The 22,003-nt window shown below is 51.4% G+C and overlaps 1 protein-coding gene across 11 annotated transcripts in view; it reads right to left on the bottom strand.

Moving 5' to 3' along the window:
• Positions 1 to 22,003, bottom strand: part of Ano1 (anoctamin 1) — a 167,362-nt gene that overhangs the window by 41,590 nt on the left and 103,769 nt on the right. For all 11 annotated transcript variants that reach the window (XM_085693437.2, XM_085693435.2, XM_085693427.2 and 8 more), the window contains 4 exons: positions 18,894 to 18,935; positions 13,029 to 13,093; positions 11,873 to 12,007; positions 8,299 to 8,459 (listed from right to left, as the gene is read on the bottom strand). In XM_085693437.2, coding sequence (XP_085549563.1) covers positions 8,299 to 8,459; positions 11,873 to 12,007; positions 13,029 to 13,093; positions 18,894 to 18,935 — 403 coding nt within the window. The remainder of the gene's footprint in view (positions 1 to 8,298; positions 8,460 to 11,872; positions 12,008 to 13,028; positions 13,094 to 18,893; positions 18,936 to 22,003) is intronic.

The raw sequence follows: 22,003 nt of genomic DNA, 5'->3' as shown, positions 1-22,003 counted from the left end.
CCTGAAGTCCCTGTTCCTTACAGTGTTGATGTCATGGCCTCTATCTCCCTTACAACGCACCCAGATCTTAGGCAGTCTGAGAAGCCGGGCTCCTCCTTACCACCTCTAGTCTCCTCTCTACACCCAGCTCCCTGGCCTGCCAGCTGCAGTCACTGACAGGCCGTAGAGTGCCACACTGCTGTGGAATGAGTGGGGTAACCCCATGTCTACCAGCATCAGAAACAGAAGGAACGATTCCATAAGAAAGAAAAACCAGGACACAGAGGCTTGGGAGGAGCCACACTGTTTCCAAGGGCAAGCGCAGGAGAGAATTCTGAACTGAGTCTGGCTGACTCATGGGTCTGTGCTTAATTACTACACCCGAATAATGCTGACAGACACTAGATTTCCTTAAAGGAAAAAACTAATCATAGTCATATTTTATATGCCCTTGAATTTGAGCTTTTCTTTTTCTTTTCTTCTTTTTTTAGACAGGGTCTCTCCATTCAGTTCTAGCTGGTCGGGAACTCACTTACGTAGACCAGGCTGGCCTTGAACTCACTGAGTTCCTCCTGCCTCTGACCCAGTGCACCATCGTATCACACTGAGCATGCTCTTTTTGCAGGAGGAAACAGAGAAGCAGAAAGGTTAAGCAATGTGCCTAAGGTCACAGCACTCAGCTGGTTCTGGAACACTCTTTGTTGTCTGAAGGGAGGTGCGAGGGCTCTAACCTGCTGAGATTCAGACTGACTAGGACCCGACAATCCCTGACTATGCCGAGAAATATAAATACTTAATATGAGAATCAGAATTGTCTGTTTCTTTCTTATGAGTCAGAGGCCAGAGCTGGCACTAGGAGGCTGGAGCTGGATATTCTGTGCTTGGCCACAGGCCCACGGTGCACACCAGTTGGGGTCTGGGCACTGTGCTGAGATGCAGCAGAGGACGAGGCTGTGCTCAGATGAGGCTGCAGGAGGGGATCAAGACAGGCAGGGTCAGACCCCAGTGCTGGCCATCAGATCAATGGAAAAAACGTTTCTTCCATGTGGACTGAGCAAGGGCAAGAAGGAAGTCGATCACTCATCTTCCCAGAGTTCTCCTGTGGTCCATTCTCCCACCGTGAATCCTGCTAGATGCTTTTCCTAGTGCTGACACCACATGTAACATATACCATCATATAACAGTTAAGGCACACAGCATCTTCCCACATGGACCCCCTTCTTCCTAATCCCCAGGGCCACTGAAGCTGGGTTAACACACCCTACTTCCCAGACACAAACAGAGGCACCCGGGCCATCTCAATAAATGGAGAGACCTGTACCCTGATCTTGTGATGTCAACATGGCTTGTGGAAGGGAAGACTTTTCCAGCCACATAGGGGTGAGCAGTGCATGGAGTCTGAATAGTAAGCTCACCACCTTGGCGTGGAGTGCACAGGCTGGGGCAGCACAAGACAGACAGCGAGTGGGACTAGGTCAGGGCTGAACAGCACCGAGGCACAGTCCTGCTCACTTAAACATTTGTTTTGGCTACAGTATGTCACATAATTGTCTTTCCTTGGAGGGTCCTGCACTGGGTGGTGAGTGAGACCTGGGCATGAGCTTAACACGCGAGTGGGCTCCGCCAGTCTCAGTCTCCCCAGTGGGAGAAGGGCTGGGTGTGTGTCCTGTGGAGCTCTGTGTGCTCCGAGCAGGTGGGGCCTGCTCTCGCCTTCCAGCTACTCTGAAGGACGCCTCCTCTACCAGTCAACACAACACAGGTCAGGGACTGCATGCAATGTTGTCATTGTTCTGTGTGGCCCAAACGTGGGAACATCTAGAACATTTATGGCAAATCTTTACTTGGGTTCTTGAGATTAGAACTCAGGTTCTCAAGTTTGTACAAGTCCTCTTGCTGACCCGGCCACATCCCTATCCCCAGCTTTCTTATTTTTGTAAATACTGGCTAAGTGCTATCATGTGATGGTATATCATGTGATGGTATATCATGTGATGGTATATCATGTGATGGTATATCATGTGATGGTATATCATGTGATGGTATATCATGTGATGGTATGTGTCATATTTTATCATTTGTGCATTAGCTTCCTGATGGGTTTCTGATTATGGCACATTTTGTGTAAATTTTGTGTAAATTTCAGTGTTGAGGTCTTCACCCCAAAGTGATGCTGTAGGAAGTGGGGCCACTGGAACCCTTGAGGGTGGGATTAGTACCCTTATTGAGGGGATTCTTATTGTGTGAGGACACAGTGAGAAAGAGCCATCTAAGCACCAGGACCGGGCATCCCCACAGGACCTGGATCTGGGATGTCCAGCCTTCAGACAATGCAAAGAAATGGGGTGCACTCCTGAGAGTGACACCTGTGGTAGTTATTCCCAGCAGGGGAGATGCTTGCCCAGCTAGGGCTCAGAGCTGGGTGTCCAGGGAGCTACAGAGTCTGGGAACTCTCCATTGCTGAGCCTTCAGTGCAGACAATGGAAGCTCTGCATTTTTACATGGGTCACTGGGACCCTACCCACTCAATACAAAAGTTCAGTTCATGACCCACCACTGGCCTTTTGATCTCAGCAGATTGTCACAGTGTAAGTCTCCTGATGTCCCCTTCCAACTTGAGATGAAGGGGCCCAGTTTGGGGCAACATCATCAGATCTCAGGCTCAAATCTGACATGCCATTCAGCAGTCCCTCCAGCCCCTGCCACTGGTCAGAAATCACCATCCTTTGTTCTGTGCAAAACTGGCAGACGATTAAGACCTGTGATTATTCTATAATGTCAGAAAATTGATGGCGGCAAATAGCTAAATGGGCTCAGAGTTGCTCAACGTGACATTTCATTCCAAGCTTTAAGATGCCAGACGTTGCAGGCAGGGGCTGTCGGAAGCCGGGATTGCCGAGCCCACGCTCCTGAGGCAAAGATTAAAAAGCAGTTTTAAAGATGAAAACGGCAGTTCTGGGGGACAGTGAGCCCCACTCCTCATTGCAGCCAGCAGGAACAGTCCCGCAGGCCTGCCATTGTGCAGAGCTGGGAACAGCTGGAGTGCAGGAAAAGGCCTCAATGGAGGGAGGGATTTGGGGAGAACTAATCCTTCAGAGGGTAATGAACGGGTAATTGATGAGGGATTTGAGATCTCCTAACGGCCTTGACAGCTCGCTGTGCGGCTGTGCAAAGGGCCCAGGGTGGGTTTTCCTACGTTTTCTACTTCTTCCCCCAGCTCTCTCCTGCGGGCCCCTTCTTGCTTCTTTCCTTTCCACATAAGCTTCCTTTATCTGAAGGAAGGCCTCACTGGAGGGGGCTGGCTTTTCCCTCTTTTTTTGCTTTCTCTCAAGCGGGTGGGTGTGGAGTGAGCCAGTCCTTGCTTCTCTACTTGATGGACAGGCACACAATGGAGACATGCTGGTGAGACCCCAGCCACAGGAGAATGAAAGCTCCTAGCTGCTCTTCCTCAGGCCCGGTAGTGCTTTGAAGACGCGATGTAACAAGGTCTCAGAGAGGAGACTGACAAACCCTCACCACCCTAGCCGGAGCAAAGAAATTCTGAAGAGGCTCATGTGCCCCTCCCTTCGGCCATCAGGCTGTTCAAACAATGGACCCCAGGGCTTTGGAATTTTCCCAGGAGTCTCACGCTGGGGAAGAGAAAGGCTGAAGCCTGGTGCCAGCCAGAGGGGGAGCCTGTCTCCCAGAGAGATCTCAGAGTTCTGAGAACTTGTCAGACCGCCTTGCAGGAGAGCCTGGAGCTGACAGTGATGGGTCAGTGATGGGCAGGATCACACCCTGACCAGGACTGCTTAGCTATGCACACCTCCTGTCCCCTGTTTAACCCTGAACCTCATGTCCGGACCCCGAGGACAGACTCAGGAGTCTCGGGACCTCTTTGTCCCTCTTCCCAAGGTGGCCTCACAGAGTGACTCTCCTCTCTGCTTTTCACTGCTGCTTAGCTGTTTAATTGACTCGCTGAGGACTGGGGATGAGCTTGGCTGGTTAGGGCTGCCTGGGTCCTTGTTCTGGCCCTGACAGCTCTGGGAAGAGTAAATGTTCAATAAAGAGTGGCTGACTGGCTGCCCCACCACACACAAGCAATTAAGGTGAAGAACCCATGCTGGGCAACTCCTGTCCATGTGCCCTCATTAACAGCTTAAGGCACACATCTGTTTTCTCAGGTGGGCATCTTGCAGGGGCTAGGAGAACATTTAAATGACAAGTTCCAAACAGAGCCCTTAGGTGGACCTTAGAGGCAGACAGGCAGACAGGCTGGTGGCAGAGCCATCATCAATCTCTTAGCCTGTGTAATCTCCTGCAAACCATTTAACCTTTCTGAGCTTCAGAACCCTCCAGATGTCTGCAGGCACAGGGAAGCCCACCAACCTTGTTCATCAGGCAGATTTGGGATCCTGGGTAACAATTCAGTAGGTCAGACATGGTATCCAGGATTTTCCTTTTTTTTTTTTTTTTGTGCTAGGGACTGAACCCAGGGCTTCATGAAGGCGTAGCATCCCTCTCTGACCTGCACCACAGCCCTAGAATTTGCTCTTTAGTAAGTTCCCTGAAGGATCCTGGATGACAAGCCCCACCCTCACTGGGAGGAAAATGGGCAAATGACTCTGGCCCCCTGAGAAAAGGTATGAGTGTCCCTTCTGTTCATCTTCACAGGGATGGCTTCAAAACACGCAGGTAAACACACACACACACACACACACACACACACACACACCTGTTAGGGGGCAGCTGAGATGAGGCCCCGAGATTGCTATGTATGCTACGAGGCCAGTAAGCTAGTGAACAAGCTGGACCAACGTGACTAACCTGGCACAGCTCACACTAATATGTGTGCTGTGGTCACGGGGGGAAGGAAGGCAGGAGGTGTCACTGTGGGGGTGTCCTAGGTGAGCAGTGTGTGCCCCTGCCTAGGCAGCAGTAATGGGGCAGGAATGAGGGAAGAATGAAAGAAATGCTGAAACTATGCAGAATCTGTATGGCCATGATGACACACACCCCTGATCCTGAGGTCAGTGTGGGCTTCATGAAATCCCATATTAAAAAAAAAAAAAAAGACACCAGATCCTGCCTTCCCTGGAACATGACATAGAGTAAGCACCACAGGCCTTGCACGGCTAAGATGGATGGCTCTGTACACATGGGAGAGACCACGATTAGTGGGTGTGTCACAGACTACCTGTGACAGGACTTCATCTGTTGTGCGAGAATACTTTCTACCCTCAAGGTAAGGCCATGTGGGTGAAACTTGGGTGGGGACCCTTCAGGAGCCTTTAGGGCTGGGCACAGCTCAGCAGGCAGAGCCTATGCTTAGCTCTTAGAAAGCTGGCTGCAGGAGGCGCTAGTTCCGGCCCTAGCCCACCTACACAAAACACAAACCGACAAATAAAATCAGGTTCTGCCGAGGGAGGCCATGGTTTCCATCTCTGGGCTGCAGTCAGCTCTCTCCCAAGATCTCAGGAAGGACTGCGTTCAAATGAAGTGCGGGGCATACCACGTCTTCTCCAGGGGAGGTGTCCTTCCTCTTCAAGAAGCCCTCACCCTGGGGGAACTTTGAGGGGGGCTGAGGCTCTAGATGTTCCCCTTCCACCTTCCTTCCTAGAATTCTCCAGGGAGGGACTTCATTGTCTCACACAACCACAAGGTGGCTCCTCCCAAGGAGCAGCGATGCACTGTGTGAGTGTGGTGGACCCGAGCGCACCGAAGCTCACAGAACACTCCGGCCGCTGTCCTCCATTGCAATTGAGTCCTTCCTGATCAATCGCTGCAGGACTTTCTCTGCCATGTATGGCCTGACTCAAGTGTAAGACAGAAAACACCCATGACACAGTGACCCAGAGTGCTGGCTTCTGAGTATTCCTAACAAGAACATGACGTTCTTTAGAGCAGGTCGCTGCTGGCCTCTCTAAGATCCCCTGACATGCTCCCACCCATTTCCTGCAGCAGCAGGCTCCTTCAGAGCCCTGCGCCTCACCCCCAGGGCCTTTGCACATACTGTTTCCTTGGAATCCTAGCTGTTGAGACTTAAGAGCACTGAACACATCCGGGCTTGCTTCCTGTGGTTTCTGAGGTGATGAATACTTGGCAACACCCCTTAAACACTGACTGATAAGTCTTTTAAGAGACTCTGGCAGCCCCAAAGCCCCAATGGTTGTCCTGTCAATGACCCCAAAGTTCTGAGGTTGCAGGCACACACAGTCAGTTTCTCTCTCTCTCTCTCTCTCTCTCTCTCTCTCTCTCTCTCTCTCTCTCTGTAAACAGGGATTCTGGGGATTTGAACTCAGATTCTCATGCCTCCATGGCAAGAACTCTTACTTAATGATCCATTTCCCAAGCCACCTGGGCATTGATAGGCATTTTCTTTAACTCCCCACACAATTCCAATGTGTTCAGTAGCAGCAACCATTTACAGAAGGGCTGGCTTTTAGCGGAACATGGACTGAGGCTGTAATCATGGCCTGTCTTCTCTCATCTCGTGCCTACCTTATAGACAGATGAGGAGCTGAGCTTAGAGCCTGGAGTCCTAATCAAAGTCCCAGGGGCGTAAACACACTGGGCCACTTAGTGGCTTAACAGGCAGCAATGAACAACCCGCCAGGCCCTCCACTATGACTCTTACCTGTTGCATGTCTCATGCTGCATGCACACCTGCCTCACAGTTCAGCCCAACCCCGGGCTGCTGCAGCAGAGCATCGGCGCCAAGGGCAAGCCCCAGCCTGGGCCCTTCAGACAGCAGGGAAAGTGGGCTGTCTGAGACCCAGGTGGACAGGAGATTCTGCTACATCTTTTACAGCTCTTCCCTGTTAGTAAGGTTTTTGTCCAGTCATCACAGACCAAGGCTGCATAGACAGGGAAGGGACCCAGAATTACCACAGACCATCAGCCTCTTGGTTTACAGTGGCTTTTCACATTCCCACTGGGCACAGCCAAGAGAGTCCAAGGCTGTCCTGGCCCTTGTTCCTGCCCTGCAGCCAGTCAGCCAGCTGAGACTGAGGGGATAAAGTGAGGCCTCTCTGACTCAAATGCCACTTACCAGGTTACCACAGCTCAGCTCAAGAGTTTTCCACCTCTTCCAGGCAGCCCTCTTGTGTTACCTCCCCTAGGTCTCCAAGCCCTTCACTCCTACCACCTGGGAGCCCTGGAGGTGCATGTTCAGAACCTGCAGCCTGGGTGGGAATAATAGCTGCCCCCGTGTGAATCCTGTATCCCCTACTGGCAAGGTTGTGTAAAGTCGTGCTGGCAAAGAAGGGACTTGTCTCGTTTGCCGTCACATCACCTAGGGAGGACCGGGGAGCTTGCTCTGGGGTAAAGGTTTTGTTGTACAAGCATGAGCACCCGAGTTCAGCCCCTACAACTCATGTAAAAAGCTGGGTGCTGTGGCATGTACTTCTAATCCCAGTGTTGGGGAGATAGAGATAAGAGAATCTTGGAGTTCCCTGGACAGTTTGTCCAACATTATTACATAGTGAGTTCAAGGTCAGGAAGAGACACTGTCTCCTAAAACAGAAGATGGGGTTGGTGAGATGGCTCTGAGGGCAAACATACTTGCCACCAAACCTGATAATCCAAGTAACCTTTGGTCACATGGTAGAAGGAGAGAACCAGCTCTAGAATAGTGTCCTCTGACCTCCACACATATGCCATGGCTCATGTGCAACCCTCTACATGCATACAACAAATATAAATAATAGATAAAATGCAATAAGCAATCACACAAAATCTCCCACAGAGACCGTAGACAGCCCCTGAAGATCAATATGTGAGAATCCTCTGGCCACCATGCATATATGTGCACGCACGTGTGCACGTGTACACACACACACACACACACACACACACACACACACAAAATCATCATCATTATCATGGTGATCATCTGTAGATATGCAACAGCTACACTTCCCAGCCTAGCCTGTCTTCAAAGTTGAAGTCTGGGCCCCAGACCGTGGCGGCTGAGGCTAGAGTCTCTGTGGGGAATAGCCAGTTGTCTCTGACTCTGATCAGGCTCAGACTTGAGGATGGCAAATTTAATTCAGCCATTGCTGCTTGGAGTTGGGTGACTTCAGATCACGCATGACCCTCTGGGTGACAATCCACATGCAGGGTTTCTCAGATCCTGGCCCACCCTGATACCTTTTGACCAGGTTGAAAGAGCCAAAGAGCTGTGCCCATCCTGGATATGGTGCAAATCTGTGGCCATCAGGCACACTCTGTGACCCTCTTTCACAACCAGTATACAGACCCTGTGGACCATTAGATTCGGAGTCAGAAGAGAGTGTTCCCGTCCCTGCCATGTGGGTGGTCCGAATGGAAGGATCCACTTACCCCAGAGGGCCATAAACACAGAGAAGAAGACGGTGGCAGGGTTGTCAAAGAGGTGACTGGCACGGGCTGTGGCACAGGCCGAGCTCATCTTCCAGTAGCTGCAGGTCTTGTCACACAGGGGACACATGGTGATATTGTGTCTCTGGTCACACATCTCCATGCTGCAAGATAGAGGTGGCCTCAAATCCTTAAGTTCCAGTCTACTTCCCAGGGACCATGGAGGGTGGCCCTGGTAGTCACAGTCAAGGCAGGTTGGTTAGCTGCAGCCACTCTGTCCCCTCTCCCTGCCACAAGCGTCACAGGCATGTGACCCATTCCTAACCAGAGCCCCAGGCTACATTCAAGACCCTGATGTTGTCCAACTTAAGCTCCCGTGGTTTGGGGATAGGGCCCTGGATCTTCACCTTGAACAGAACCCTGATACAGCCAGGTCTAAAACACCCACCCCTGCCCATATTCTTCTTGAGGCAGAAAGAGTCACCAGAGTGTCTCCTCTGGGGTGAACCTTAGACAGTGATACCTGAGATCAACACCCCTGACACCTCCATGGCCCAGGATCCCCAGCCAGCCTTCCTACCGTGCCCAGGTCCTGTCAAAGCTGTGCTACACGCATGGAGGCCAGTTACTTCCATGGTCAGGCTTGGACGCCCAAGGGAAGGATGGAGTGAACTGCAGCCAGGAGGCCCTCACTGTGGCCAGACCCATGCTGAGTGATTCTCTGGTAGCACTGGGCATCAGGCCATGACCCTTACAGGACAAACTGGGCAGCTAAAAAGATGGAGAAAGGGTGCCCAGGACTCCTCTCTGGGGTGAACTACTCTCAAAGGAGCATGCCCCCAAACTGCCAGGTCTCCAGGCACCCCGAGGGGCCCACTCAAGAGACAGCAGGCTTCCGGATGGTAGGTCCTGGTCAATGGAGTGGGTGAACAACCTTGGCTAGGTTCTGAGGCAATACTTCAGGAGGTGAGGACCCAGGCCCTCCCCTACACATGCTGGCACAAACTTAGAAGCCACCAGCAGCAGAGGAGGGGCCTCATCATGTGCCTGAGTGGTGTTCCCTGGCCTGAGGGCTAGCACACTGCAATCCCACCTTTGTAAATGGAGAAGCCTGGAGCCTGGAGAAGAAAAAAAAATTCCTTAGGGCCACGCAGCAAGGTGGACCCCATTCTCTGAACAAAGCCCTGTACTTAGAATGGCTCCCAGGGTCACAGGCCCCCTGCTGAGGTCAGGCTTCTAGGCTGTTCTACACTGTTCTGAGCTCTGTGATCATGGTCAAGACCTCCAGCATCAGGCTCAACATTTCTGGTAAAGGAGGAGAGGGGCGGGAATACCGCCCTCTAGCCACCGCCTGCCCTGACTCTCCTTCCTTTGAACTTGGACCTGACCCTGATCTAAAAATAGATGCACAGGCTGGAGAACTCATTCCCAGGGGTCAGATGGCCATCCGGGAGAAAGCTGAAGCGGGTAATTTAGCTTTTTTTCTTCAGATTTCTGGATCCACATGAAATTTTGTGTGTGTGTGTGTGCAGTGCTCTCACTGAAAGATTAGGGTTCAAGTCTCACCTTTCTGCGTGGCCCTAAGGAATTTACTTTTCTTCTCCAGGCTCCTGCTCCCATTTACAAAGGTGGAATTGCAGTGTGCTAGCCCCTCAGGTCAGGGAACACCACACAGACTAGTGGTGAAGCTCCTCCTCTGCTGCTGTTGGCTTCTAAGTTTCAGAAAACGTACACGCGCGCACACACACACACACACGCACGCACGCACACACACACACACACACGCACGCACGCACACACGCACACACGCACACACGCACACACACACACACACGGGAGAGAGGCGGGCACCCAGGAGAGAGGAACTGTGTGCTCTAGAGTTCGAGGCTCTGAAGTCTCAGCTCTGGCGTGGGTGATCGTGCAGCCTTGGGAAGGGTGCTGAGTTCAGTTGCCTTGGTTTCCCAGTCTACCAAGACGAGCTGAGTATAAGGGGCACAATGCTGTCGGATGGCTGGGAAGGTGCGGCAAGATGGACTAGCATGTGGCTGGCCCTTTCAAAGGTGCCCCTCAGACCCAATGTGGCCACTGCTGTTGCCATCTTCCTGGGGCCTTAAATGAGAGCAATGCCACCAGATGCCCAGGCCTTGTTCGTTCCTTCAGGGCCCGTCTCTCTCCTCTCACTGAGACAGATTAGCAGGCATGAGTCCAGTTGTTACTGGTCTGGTCTGAGCTCCCTCTTCTTAGGAGCTGGTGGGTAGAAGGGCATTCCTGCTGTGCCAGTACGCACCTCAGGGTCATGCTGTCTGTTTGGCCCAAGACTGGCACCAGGCGGTGCCAAGACACAGTTCGGCCCGCCCACCCGCCTTCCTGCCTGCATGTCTTACAGTTTGTCTGAGTTGTGCCCTCCCACCCCCACACCAGCCTCAGCTTCCAATACAAATGCCAGCAGCCAGACAAAAGCCCTTTTTCTGGGGGCCTTAAGCTCGGCCAAAATCAAGAAATACAGTCTGAAGGTCCAGTACTCAGAGAGGATAGGTGGGGCAGGGTGCACAGGGTGATACGTCATTGGCCACCACCTCCCTGAGACCTCAGCCTTGTCTGATGGACTCCAAGGGGGACTCCATGCCTCTGGCTGCCATGCAAGATCAACTGGGGCAGAAGCCAGGGTTGGACAGGCCTGGGTACTGGCTTCATCTGTGCTGCTGGACGCCACTTTCCTTTCTGACCATATGACTTGAGGAAGCGGAGTTGCCAGAGTAAAGAACCTTGGTGCCCTCTCTTGGGGAGTCCACACCCTAGTTGGCAGAGCCCCTTCTATTCAGGGACATCACGGGAACGGCCCTATTCCACTACCTGACCCTCACAAGCTTTTATCTCTGGCAGCGGACAAGCAGCCTTGCCACCTCCAAGTCTCAGCCATTTTCGTCTGTCCCATCAGCAAACCCCAGCATGCATTGCATTATCCCGAAGTCTTATATTGTCCATGCAGACACAGGGACAAGCTTTCTCCTATTTAAGACTGAGGAAACTTGGGAGGGAATTTGGGTGAAAGGAATAGCAGTTGCCTTATTCACATATTAAAACATTATGGAAGGGGCAGGAGAGATGGCTCAGTGGTTAAGAGTACTGGCTGATCTTCCAGAGGACCTGGGTTAGAGTCCCAGAACCCATGTAGCAGCTCACAGCCATCTTTAATTCCAGCTCCAGGATGATATGTTGCTCTCTTCTGGCCGCCATGGGTACTAAGTACATACTAGGTACATACATATTGTATGCACACACATACAATACACACATACACATATAATTAAAATAAAACATCACAGAGGCAAAATGGGTCAGATATGGTCTTTGTGGTCTGACAAGACCCCACCTCCTCCCCAGCTGACAGACACAGGGTTCTCTCCTGATCAGGAGCGGCAACAACGTGCCAATCCACAGCTCCATGGCAGGGGCACAGTGCCAAGAAGGTCCTGCAGCTGGTCATGGGTGTGAGAGCTCAGATCCTCTGGGCAGTCTCAGAACATGGGTGCCCCTCATTATCGTGTCTCCCACAGAGCGCAGGGTTGGTGCCTACCTGGGGATGTTTTCGTCCACAGTGGCACATCCATAGAGGAAGACAATGACACCCACGATCGAGGCGGGGATGAGCATTTGGGTGTAGGCGCCAAGCCAGGCAAAGTACAGGCCAACCTTCTCGCCAAAATATTTCCTATGCCGAGAAACAAAGGGATGCACTCACACCCTAGACCATGGGACACATCATGTCCTGCCCCCCATCCACAATGAACAGCTCCAGTTGGGCCACTGATTCTCCTGCCCGAGAGTCGGACAATGAGGCTCCAGGACGCCTCATCAGGTTTGGAGTGCTCTCTAGTGTTTGCATATGCTTCTACCTACCTGCAAATGTTCTACCACTAAACTGTAACCTAAAAAATATTCATATTTTTTCTCTCTCTCTTTCTCATATAGCCCAGGCTGACCCCAAGCTCAATATATAGTTGAGGATGACCTTGAACCTGTGATTCTCCTCTTTTCCTCTTTCAAGTACTGGGCTTACTGGTGTGTGTCACCACAGCTGATGCTGCCTCTCCTCTGTGCCCCGAGGAAGGGTGCACTTCCATTTGTGAAGCCTTCACTGGTGGTCCAGGTGTGTTCCCATGGCTGTGGGTTCCACCCCAAGCCCCAATCGGTATAAGCAACAAATGAAACTTCGTCAGAGGCATCAAGTAAACTAACCACTCCCCCCGCCCCGAGAATCTGCTGACCCTCCCTGGCTGACATCTGCTCTCACCAGTCACTTCCTCATCTACAAGCCCCCACAGGATTTGATGCCCAGCTAGCTGCCCCTCCTGCCAGCCTCGCAGGCTGTCCTGCAGGTTCTCTCAGACCTGATTACAAATTCTCGCACCTTGAGGTAGATACTTCTTCCCTTCCACATCCCAAAGCAGGTGATCTCAGCAGCTATCCTGCTGACCAAGCTAAGAAGAACTCAAGGGCACGCAGTGGGAATGGCCAAATGCTGGTCCTCCAATAGACATGGCTAGGCAGTGTCACAAACCCTGCTGGAGCTGTCTTGTCTCCCGGAGACCCAAAGGCCCATACAGTCTTCGGTTCCCAGGTGGCTGAATATCTGGAGCAGTTGACATGAGTAGGGACTTTGCCATCCGGGACATGGCCTTGAGTCTCACTTCACACAGCCACTGCCTAAGAGGCCAGGTGCCCCCACTCACCTGACCAGGTCAATGGGCTGGTATTTGTAGAAGACCCCATAGCTTGCCCATTCCTCATATAGGAGCTGGAGAGAGGAAAGAATGGGAAAGGAGTTGGTGGAAGGTCACACACTGACGCTGCTCCCTGGAAGAGCTTCAGAGTTTCAGTTAGCCTCTCCATAATTCATTCATTCATTCATTCATGCATTCATTCATTCGTTCATTCGTTCATTCATTCGACAAATGCTTAGAGAATACCAGGGAGGGAATTGGCATTCTGGGTTCAAGCGGGGGTGGAAAAGATGCTTCTAGAAGGTTATGGAATCTCAGCTTTTTGTGACTGGATGGGAGTTTCATCTATGACATCTGACATCAAGAAGTCACTTAGGTCAGACACCAGATTGTTTATCATCTAAACCACCAGCATTCAAGCACAGAGACATGAACATCAAAATTGAAAAAAAAAATCTCCTGGCATACAGAGAGCACAAGGTTCATCTCCTGAGATTAGGCTCCTGATAAACACCTGTCAAGAGACCAGGGCCAGCCACATAGCTCAGCCCGCAAAGGTGCTTGCCACGGCGACCTGAATTTGATCCCCAGGACCCACGTTACTAACTTGCATTCACACCAAGCTCCTGTGTCGGACTCTCCAGTTGCAGGGTCTTTCATGACAGGACAGAGCAGCCTAAACCCCGAACAGCTGCCTATGGAAAGGGAGGATGGCTGCCTCAGGCCAAACTCCCTCCCAAGTGTAAAGTCTAAGGTTATAGTAGGGGATGAAGGAGCCCTCTAAAACATCCATGACCTCTTCCCCTGATCCCAGAAGCTCATGCAGCCCGGGGTTTTTGAGCATCTTGTTCTGGGTTCTATGATGAGGCTGATGTACTACACTGATCTCAGCTGGTAGGTAGAGACAAGCCTCTTGCAGATCATCCTTCTGCCCTGCTAAACTCACACAAAAGGGCTGCCGGCCTTACCTGTCAGCCAAGAGGTGATTGCTTAAGGTAACCCTACTGGTGGGGCTTGAGGAGGTCACTGTGGGACTGTGACCACCTCCTCATGATCACCTTGAACAAGACGAGAGGGGTGGAACTATCCCAGGAATGACCTCAACACACATACATATACGTACACACACACACACACACACACACACACACACACACACACACACACACACCTAGAAGGTATGGATGGTGTAGGAACCACAGATTAAAAGACTCCAAGTGTGTGAAAAGGACAGAGTGGCCCAAACCCAAGAACAGCTGTCTGTGTACTGTCATTACGACTGTGTACAGATCGGAGGGTAAGGGGACCCAGAGAACCTCCTTGGCACACACCATCCATGCCTATCCTGGCAAGGAATTACTAGGTAATGGCCTTTGTCCCCACAAACTCCCCAAAAGCCCTCTGTCAATCTTCCGCGGGACAGGACTGTCTGATATTCAGTCGAGTTTCTCTGTTGGCATCAGAACAGTAACAGGAAGGAGACTGGGTAGGGATGGTTGTGTGGATTCCCATGGGTCCCTGCCTCATACTCTGATGTTTGCTGTGTGTCTTCTTTCTGTAACATTCAACTACATTTATTTATTTAAATGCCACCCTGTGTGTGTGTGTGTGCCCATGTACAGGTGTGTGTACATATATGTGCATGTGGAGACATGATGACAGCTTGGATGTTGGATGTCATCCTTAGGAAGGCCATCCACCTCCTTTGAACTCTTGTTAGCCTAGAGATCACCAGCTGAACTAGGCTGGCTGTTCACAGTACCCCAGACACCTTGTTTCCCTTTGCAAGTTGCCGCGTTGACTTATTTTTCAACAGGTTCTGAGGATAGAATTCAGGTCCTTGTGCTTATGAGACAAGTTCTTCACCAACTCAGCTATTTCCCCAGCCCTTTAACATTCAGATTCAAAAACTGGAGTGAGGTGTGTTCTGTACCCAGATGTGCAGCCATTCATATGGACTGGACATATGAACTCCCTGAATATGTACAGCTGCGTCTCACATGACTACTAGGAGCTGGGACCTTTTGGGAGGAAATCAGGGTTTTAGGAGGTCACATAATTGGGGTCCTGACCTCAGACATCAAGGATCTTTTAGATGGGGCAGGATGGTTGCTGTCTGCAGGCAGGGAACACATCAGGCCGTCTTCTTGCAGACCTTAGTGCCCTGTCTGTTCAGCCTCCCCATCAGTGGTTGAGATTCCCATGCTGCCTGAGATGCTCTCTCCCAGTTCAAAAGGTCCAGATGGGGACAACTGGTTCATGTGACTTTTTGGAGATGAAAGACAGGTAGGCGACATGACCCACACATGGATCAGCCCAAGAGTGTGTCTCCACTTTGGGAGAGGGGCCCTTCTATCTCATCTATCTATCTATCTATCTATCTATCTATCTATCTATCTATCTATCTATCTATCTATCTATCTATCTATCTATCATCTTTTAAGATATTCTTGTGTATTGCAATATCCATGACTTTGTTGTGTAGCTGAGGGTGACTTGGAACTTCTGACCTTCCTGATGTCAATTCCTCTTAAGTACTAATTAGAATTGTAGCCACCATGCCCTGTTTATGCAGTACTTGGGAGTGAACCCAGGGTCTTGTGGAACTAGGCAAGCACTCTGCCAATGGAGCTTCTTGTCCAATCCTTCTCCAGCTCTCAGAATTAACAACTGTGTGTTTCACCCACAGCCAGTCCACATTCCTCCAGGAAGCAGGGAAGAAAGCAAGTGAGAGACAGAGGCACCTGTGAGGAGCAGGGAGCCCTTCTGTGAGGCTGGGACTTGCCAGTTCCCTACCAGCATGGCTTTCCCTGGCCCCTAAAGTCCCAGATGCCTGTCACTGTGATCTGCATAGGCTATGGAGACAGGGAGAAGACTACAGCTCCCTCCAGAGAGCAGAGCAGGCCACCAGTCAACCTTGAGGAATCTACACTGCACCCCTGTAGTGAACCTCTAGCTCATGTGTGGCTATACACGGATGTGGGGGGTGGGGAGGTGGGGGATATTCATCAGAGGAGAAGGTGGGAGACCAGGGAAAGAAAAGGGTTAGACTTGGGGTGGGAGAGGCAGGGAGATAAGTTGAGAGGAGGAGGAAGAGAGGGAGGGGAGCATGGAGGGGTGAGAGACAGAAAGAAGGAGAGGGAGGAGAGAAAGCAGGGAGATACAGCTGAGGGAGGGAGGGAGGGAGCAGGACGGAGGGGGAGGAGGGAGGGAAAGATGGACAAAGGTGAAGATGTGCAAGCTTCTTGGAAATAGTTTGTTTAAAACCACCTAAGGAGGATTCAAGCTTGTCTTGGGTCTGGGTGGCCCGTGTGGCCTCTGCGGGCTCATCACCATCCTGACAGGTTGGGAGACAACACTGTTTTCTACTTCAGCACTGTGAACTCTTCGTGCTCCGAGGTAACCTCCCTCACCCTTGCTGTCAGGCAAATGGCTCACAGGGAGATTCACTAAAGCCCTGGGAGAAGCCTCCGCTGCTTCAGCCTCTGCAAACCTAGGAGGACGAGGGCTCAGGGTGGGCGGGTTGTGACCTGCAGCAGACAGGGCTCAGTCCAGGACAGTGGTGGGGCAGACTCATTCCAGCCACATCTGCACATCTCCCACAACGCCAGAATTCCCTCCTTGGAGGTCTGGCTGTCCCCTCCTCTGTGGGACCCTTTCCGGCCTCAGCAGGATCCAACAGCTGGCTGCAGCAATGCCCCTGCTCAGGTGTGTTCTGACTTTGATTAGGGTCTGTCTTTGGGTAGATCAGAAGCTACCTGTGGCTGTGGTGGAGGTGGCTAGAGGTGCCGAGCCCTGCTCACACCTACCTCCGGCAGAAACCTCATTGCCACACTGCTCAGCCCAGGAAGATGTCCTTGCTGTACTTTGTTTCTCTGCTCTTGTCAGGTTCCTGGCGCCAGGATCCCGCGGTTCCTATTCATCTGCTCATCTACCAGCCCATCTTTACAGCCATCCAGCCACCCACCTGTCTATTTATCCAGGGATAGGGTAAGAATTGCAAGGAAAAAGCCACAATTTTTGTCACAGAAAAGGGAAAAATTTCAAACCAAATCACTTAGAATGGAGCCATCATGGGGGAACAGAGGTTCTGTGATAGGACCAAAATGCTTACCTGACCTTCCCTTCTTCCTTCCATCCATCATTTCTACTCACTGATACATCCGCCCACCCATCAGTCATCCATCTACCCATCCATCCACCCACTTGTCCATCTACCCATCCATCCACTCATCCATCCACCCATTCATCTATCCACCCACTTGTCCATCCATCCATCCATCCATCCATCCATCCATCCATCCATCCATCCATCCACTTGTCCATCCATCCATCCACCTATCCACTCATCTACCCATTTACTCACCTATCTATCCATCTACCTACTCATCAGGCTAGCCATCCTTATATCCATCTACTTACCAGACCATCCATCCATCCATCCATCCATCCATCCATCCATCCATCCATCCACTCATTCAACTATCCTTATATATACCCATCCATCTATTCAACTATCCATGCATCTATCTTTCCATATAACTAATTACTCATTCATCCATGCACCCATCCATCCATCCCTCCTTATCTCCACCCACCCACTTAAGCATCATTATTCTCTGGTTTCTCAATGGGTCAGGCCTTGTACACTTTGCTGGGACATATAATTCACTGATATAATTCCCTGATTCACTGATATTATACTTACCTGAATAAGTAACAGCTATTCCTGACCTGGTGTGAATGTCACCCAAATTACTATGACCAGCATGATGAATGGTGAGGTTGCAGCTCTGGGACAAGCAGGGGGCTAGGGATGAGGGAGCAAAATGGGGTTGCTGTTGTCCAAGGAAGAAAGACCTCAGTCAAGTGCCTGAGACACAGGGGTGAGGGAGACCCAGAGCTGGCTAGGACACGGAGTGGACCATGCTTCTCCAGCGGGATTGGATAGGGGAGTTCAGCGGGTCATGGGGTCTCAGATGAATGCCAGATGGGACACTAAAAATAACCAAATATGTCATTTTTATGCTAAATCAGATAGAATCTTCAGCTAGATTCCTGGGCAGGCAAGTTACATCAAGTACTAACCATTTGAAAACAAGCCCGGGGCTGGAGGAGTCTGAGAGGGAAGAACATGCCACTCAGAGGTCCCCCAGGCCTGAAGTGTGGGTACAATGCCGCTATTGTGAAGTTCACAAGGGTGCACCCATGCACGCCACTTGCAGAGGGACAGGGACACCCCTCTCCAGGAAGGAGCCTGGGTTTGTTGGGCTAACAGACGGGCCTGTATGGATGCAGTGTGGAAGGCTGTCGAGGGATGGGGCATTCCTTAGTGGAGAGCAGGCATCTGGGGAGGGGAGCGCTCACACAGGAGCAGCTTCCTGGGATCCCCTGGGCAGAGCGAGGGTTCTGGGCTGCTGGAGAACTGAGGAAGGACAGCAGTGGATGGCATGTAGTGTTTCCCAGAGGGCGCTCCACTGACCTCTGGCTTGATAACTTCTCTGTTCAAAAGAATTCCAGGACAGCTAGGTTTGAACACCATAAAACCAGTTCCCCAGGAGGCTGTGGGGACTGTGGCTCTCTGGGCAACTGGCCATTGTTGAGTCCATGTTTACAGATCCTGGTGTCGGTGGAACGAGGCCAGGTGCCTTCAACAACCACGGGAACCAGGGACAAGGAAGACAGGGGTTCCCTGGAAGTCAGTGTAGGAGAGGAGGGTAGAGAGGAAGAGGCGGGCTCCAAAGAGGTATTTTTCCTTTGCATGGTCAGCTGCCTGTCAAGGGCTGGGTAAAGTGACTGAGGGAAGGAAGCAGAGATCCCCTCAGGCCGGTCATCCCCCCAACCCCGCCTCCAACTCTGCTATCACAGACTTACTTTCCTGTCGTTGAACTCCACGTTGTCACCCTCATAGTCTCCCTGTGAATGGAAGCAGAAGTAAGTTCAGACTGGGCCATAAGGCATGAGGCTGGCCAGGTACCCCTCCTCCCACAGTCAGGGCTGTGTGAGCCCAATTCCCACTCAGGGCTGTGTGAGCCCCTCTTCCCATGGTCAGGACTGTGTGAACCCTGTTTTCCATGGTCAGGGCTGTGTGAGCCTCAAATCCCAATCATGGCTGTGTGAGCTCCTCTTCCCATGGTCAGGGCTGTGTGAGCCCCGCTTTCCATGGTCAGGGCTGTGTGAACCCTGTTTCCCATGGTCAGGGCTGTGTGAGCCTCAACTTCAGATCATGGTTGTGTGAGCCCTTCTTCCCATGGTCAGGGTTATGTGAGCCCCTTTTCCCATGATCAGGGCTGTGTGAGCCCCAACTCCCACAGTCAGAGCTATGTGAACCACAACCCCAGTCATGGTTATGTGAGCCCCTCTTCCCATGGTCAGGGCTGTGTGAGCCCCAACTTCCATGGTCAGGATTGTGAATCCTGATGGTCACTTTGCCTCTGACAGCAGACTCCGCAAACTTTGTCTCCCAACAACATAGAATGGGATCCCAGAGGACACAATAGCATTTCTTTGAAGTTGGCAGGGTTAACAAAAGGGGGCTTTGAGGGAAAAGCCTTCTGAACAAGAACATATGGCATACTCTGAGATGTCCCCAGAGCCCTGTTTAGGCTTCCACTGTCAAGTGTACCGCAGTAAATCACACGATTTCTGAATATCCAGATCCCTGAGCCCAACATGTCCAGAGACTCAAATATGCAGCCTGACCTTCCTGAGGACACACAGCGAAGTGTTTGGTTAGACCCGGAACTCACAACCAGATTGCTAAAGTCAAAGGAAGAGAGGATTCAAAAGTTGAAAGTGATCCCCAAAAACCACTAAGGGGGAACAGCAAGAGAGTCACTCTCCACAGAAATCCACACCATATGTAGCTGGGTCAACCACATACTTTTGCTAGTCATTAGCAAGATACATCGTGGACCCTTAAGAGCCTGTCTAGAGTCGCCCTCTTCCTTCCATTGGTCGGCAATGTTTGCAGCACCTGCCACCTCTGCCAGGTGGGGAAGATATGGCCATGTCCCCAAGCAAGTGGCCCACTGCTGGAGTCTGAGGACAGTAGGGCCAGCTTCCTTCTGGACTCCCTCCCACCCAGGCTCAGGTCCTTTCGGTGTTTTCATGAATGAGTCTCATGGTTCCAGTATGGATTCATTCATACCAGAGGCTTGCTTGTGCTGACTTGAAGGCAGGCAGAAGCCAACCCGGAAGGAAGCTGAGAAGCCACAAGCAGCCAATATAAATGTCACCAGCCTTTCTGTGCAGGTGACACCTCTGATTACTGGAGACCTCCCCCAGGGTCTCACTCTGAACAGGTGACTCTTAACACAGAGGACTAATCCTAGCTACTCAGCTGGCCGCAATGCCCACATCCATCATGGCTACCCTACTGGCCACAGTGCCCACAGCCACCATGGCTACCCTACTGGTCACAGCGCCCACGTCCACCATGGTTACAAAGCTTGTCAGAGTGTCCACGTCCACCATGGCTACCCTACTGGCCACAGTGCCCACAGCCACCATGGCTATCCAGCTGGCTGCAGTGACCGACATCCATCTAGAGATATTAGGTGAAAGAAGAACAGTCCACAGGAAGAGGAGAGGGTAAGGATGCCCCAGGCCAGGAATGAAGATAGGAGCATGAGTGGAGGACAGGAGATGGATGCAGAATATACAGGCAAGCACCAAGCACTGTAGAGTGAGCATAGCCACCAATCCCTCTCTGGTCCAGTCTCACTGAACCTCCCTCTGTGCCCTCTGTTTAAGGGCACGGGGCAGAAAGTTATTTTTCCTAGAACTAGTTTTGTATTTTCTTGTTTGTTTAGTTTTGGAGATAGGGTTTCTTTGTGTAGCCTTGGCTGTCCTAGAACTAACTCTGCAAACCAGGCTGGCCTTGAACTCACAGAGATCTGCCTGCCTCTGCCTCCCAAGGGCTGGTATTAGAAGCATGCTTATTTTGTATTTTGCTAGGCAGCTCAGGTTAGCCTCAAACTCACCACCCTCCTGCTTCAGCCTTCTGAGTTATGAGAAGGCAGCTGTGTGACATCACTCCTGACTTTCCTAGTTGTTTCAGTGTGAGTTTGATACTTAATAGAATGCGTGCTCTTTGGTTGTTTGCTGAGTTTATGGGTGGAAATTTCCTTAATGTCCAGAGGTTCTAGGCTCTGCTTCTAGGCTGTGCACTCCTGAGCAGGCTGCCTGAGTTCCACAAGCCTCTGTTTCCCCATCTTTAATATGGAAAGTGTGGTCACCACATAGGCTTTCATAGGGCTGCTGCATAAGGAAAGATCGCAGGTCTGCTTGGCAAAGAAGGAGCATTTGACCTTCAGGGAAGGGAGACACGTGGTAGCGCCACTAGGGACATGCAACAGGGTGCCAATCACAAGTGGTCTTTATTCGCAGTTCCTCACAGGGATCTGTGACTCTTGGAAAGCTAATAAACCTCTTTGAATGTGTATTTTCACTGGGTTAAATGAGATAAAATTTCCAGTATATGCAGTGGTTGGAGTGTAGTAGGTTCTCCAAAAAGTTTTCCAATCCTTTCCCTTTAAGATGTCAAGGGCCAGCTCAAAGCAGACCAGAGTTTAGAAACACTTTAAATTCTGGGCTCCAGCTATACCAGGGAAGGCAGGGCAGAGCTATGCCGGGCATGACTGTATCCGGGAGCCCAGTGGTATCCTGAAGAGATGGGGGCTCAAGTGTGGAGCAGAGACTTCATGGGAGGGAGCAGAAGTACTGTCAGGGCCTGAAGGATCAGGGCACTATCCTGGAAATATTTACAAAGCAACATATCCCTTGAGGAGGAGGCCAGAGAGCCCGAGTCCCACTAACAGCTAAGCCCCCCACCTCCATGCCCCACACACTGTGACCCGACGACCCTCTCCCTGTGGGATAAGGGGCCTTGGAAGGCCATCAAAGGGGGGAAGGGATCAAGGGGACTGGAGAGAAGAGGCAGAGAAAAACATCGCCACAGGCAAACAGAAGAAGAGCACATG

Source organism: Myodes glareolus, chromosome 7 (assembly GCF_982192425.1).
Source record: "Myodes glareolus chromosome 7, mMyoGla1.1, whole genome shotgun sequence".
Lineage (NCBI taxonomy): Eukaryota > Metazoa > Chordata > Mammalia > Rodentia > Cricetidae > Myodes > Myodes glareolus.
The sequence above is the reverse complement of the archived record's forward strand: the minus strand, read 5'-3'. Positions and strand labels throughout refer to the sequence as shown.